The sequence below is a fragment of the Rhinopithecus bieti genome, unplaced genomic scaffold (assembly GCF_001698545.2).
Source record: "Rhinopithecus bieti isolate Rb0 unplaced genomic scaffold, ASM169854v2 scaffold_81727, whole genome shotgun sequence".
Taxonomy (NCBI): Eukaryota; Metazoa; Chordata; class Mammalia; order Primates; family Cercopithecidae; genus Rhinopithecus; species Rhinopithecus bieti.
The window spans coordinates 955,550-957,507 of record NW_016834786.1 but is presented as its reverse complement, the minus strand read 5'-3'; the positions used below and the strand labels follow the sequence as shown (position 1 = coordinate 957,507).

The window sequence follows — 1,958 nt, the reverse complement described above, 5'->3', positions numbered from 1 at the left end:
AACACAGAGAGATGATCATAAGGCTATGTGTACTGTAATGGCCATTCAGCATGGCCTTTGAGGTTGGACAAGTGTAGCAGCACCATTTTCAGCCTTGAGGACACCAAGAAGCTTCCAGATAGACAACATGGAAAAAGGGATGGCTCATGAAAGAGAGAGGCTCTCTATGTGCTTGGTCTTTTTGTATGACTTAAAATTGGCAGAGTAAATTGGAGTTTTCTCTGGTAAGTATGTGCACCCATTGTCAGGTGAAGTATATCCATCTTGGTGTACCCGTAAATGGGTTACCTATATGGCCACATCATGGAATGGCTCTTGAAACTTGACATTTTGTATTTTATTTTCTGATTGTAAAAGTTACACATTTTACTGTAGAAAATTAAAACAAACAAGAAAATTATAAAGAAGAAAATGCATACTATTCATACTTTGTCAAATGTCAAATAGAAACAAATAAACAGTTGACACGGTTTTGTGTTTGTTTTTACTTATTGTAAAGCTAGAAAACATATGACATCAAAGATATATTTATTCACTAACTGAAAGCCTTATTGTTGAGGATGAATATGACTTATTTTTCAGAGCAGTCACCTGTCACCTGAACACAACTGATGATGAGGATGAATAATGTGACTGAGTTTATTCTCCTGGGCTTGACTCGAAACATGGAGCTTCAGAAATTTTCATTTGTTGTGTTTTTGATTGTCTACTCAGTCACCTTGGCAGGCAACCTGCTCATCATCCTTACCATCAGCACCAGCAGGTCCCTGGTATCCCCCATGTACTTTTTCCTGTTTTACTTATCCCTCATGGATGGCTGCTGTTCTTCATGCATGACCCCCAAAATGCTAGCTGATACTCTTTCTGTGAAAAAAACCATTTCTTTTAGGGGGTGCATGACTCAAGTCTTTGCTGGGCATCTTTTTGGTTCTGCTGAGATTGTGCTTCTCACGGTGATGGCCTATGACCGCTATGTGGCCATCTGTAAACCCCTGCACTACATGACCATCATGAACCAACAGGTGTGTAGACTCCTTGTGGGAGCAGCCTGGGTTGGAGGCTTTGTTCATGCAACAATTCAGATCCTCTTCACAGTCTGGCTGCCCTTCTGTGGCCCCAACGTCATAGACCACTTCATGTGTGACTTGATCCCTCTGTTGAAACTCGTCTGCATGGACACTCATACCCTTGGTCTCTTTGTTGCTGGCAACAGTGGATTTGTCTGCCTGTTGAACTTTCTCCTCTTGATTGTGTCTTATGTGGTCATCCTATATAATCTGAAATCTCACAGCTTGGAGGGGAGGCGCAAAGCCCTCTCCACCTGTGTATCTCATATCACTGTAGTCATCTTGTTCTTTGTGCCCTGCATATTTGTGTATCTACGTCCAGCGACCACCTTCTCCATTGACAAAGCGGTATCTGTGTTTTATACCATGATAACTCCTATGTTAAACCCTTTAATCTACACCCTTAGAAATGCAGAGGTGAAAAATGCTATGAAGATGCTCATGGTTAATATGTAATTTCTCTGCCACTGCTGTAATATGTAATACTCTGATCTGACTGGAGTCTGTAAGATTTTTGGGAGCTGGAGCACCTCCTAACATGCTCATTACTGTATTTCTCTCCTCCTGGTTTTCTGATCTCCTTTGGCCCTTTGTCTTCTGGTCCTTGAGGCTGATCCATTTGTCAGTCTAATTCTATCATGACAAACCCTGTTTCAAGGACCAAAGAGTGACTTTATTATGAATCTGAAATCAACAAAACAGGCAATTAGAATATGGATAGACAAAATGAAGTGAGAAATTTGTTGAGAAAAGGTAGTATGGTGCAGAGGTAAGAACAGATTCTAGAGTCAGTTTCCTGGGTTTGACTCTGACCTAGGAAAGTTATTTAACTTGTTTATTCTCACATTTTCTTCATTTGTAAAAATGGTAATGATAGTATCTCTCTCAAAA

General features: G+C 40.4%; 1 protein-coding gene across 1 annotated transcript; it reads left to right on the top strand.

The window, feature by feature from the left end:
• The first annotated feature begins 611 nt into the window (after positions 1-611).
• Positions 612-1,523, top strand: LOC108524664 (olfactory receptor 4C12-like). Its single transcript, XM_017865734.1, has one exon. It carries the CDS (start codon positions 612-614, stop codon positions 1,521-1,523), a length of 912 nt encoding a protein of 303 aa, XP_017721223.1.
• Positions 1,524-1,958: the final 435 nt, after the last annotated feature.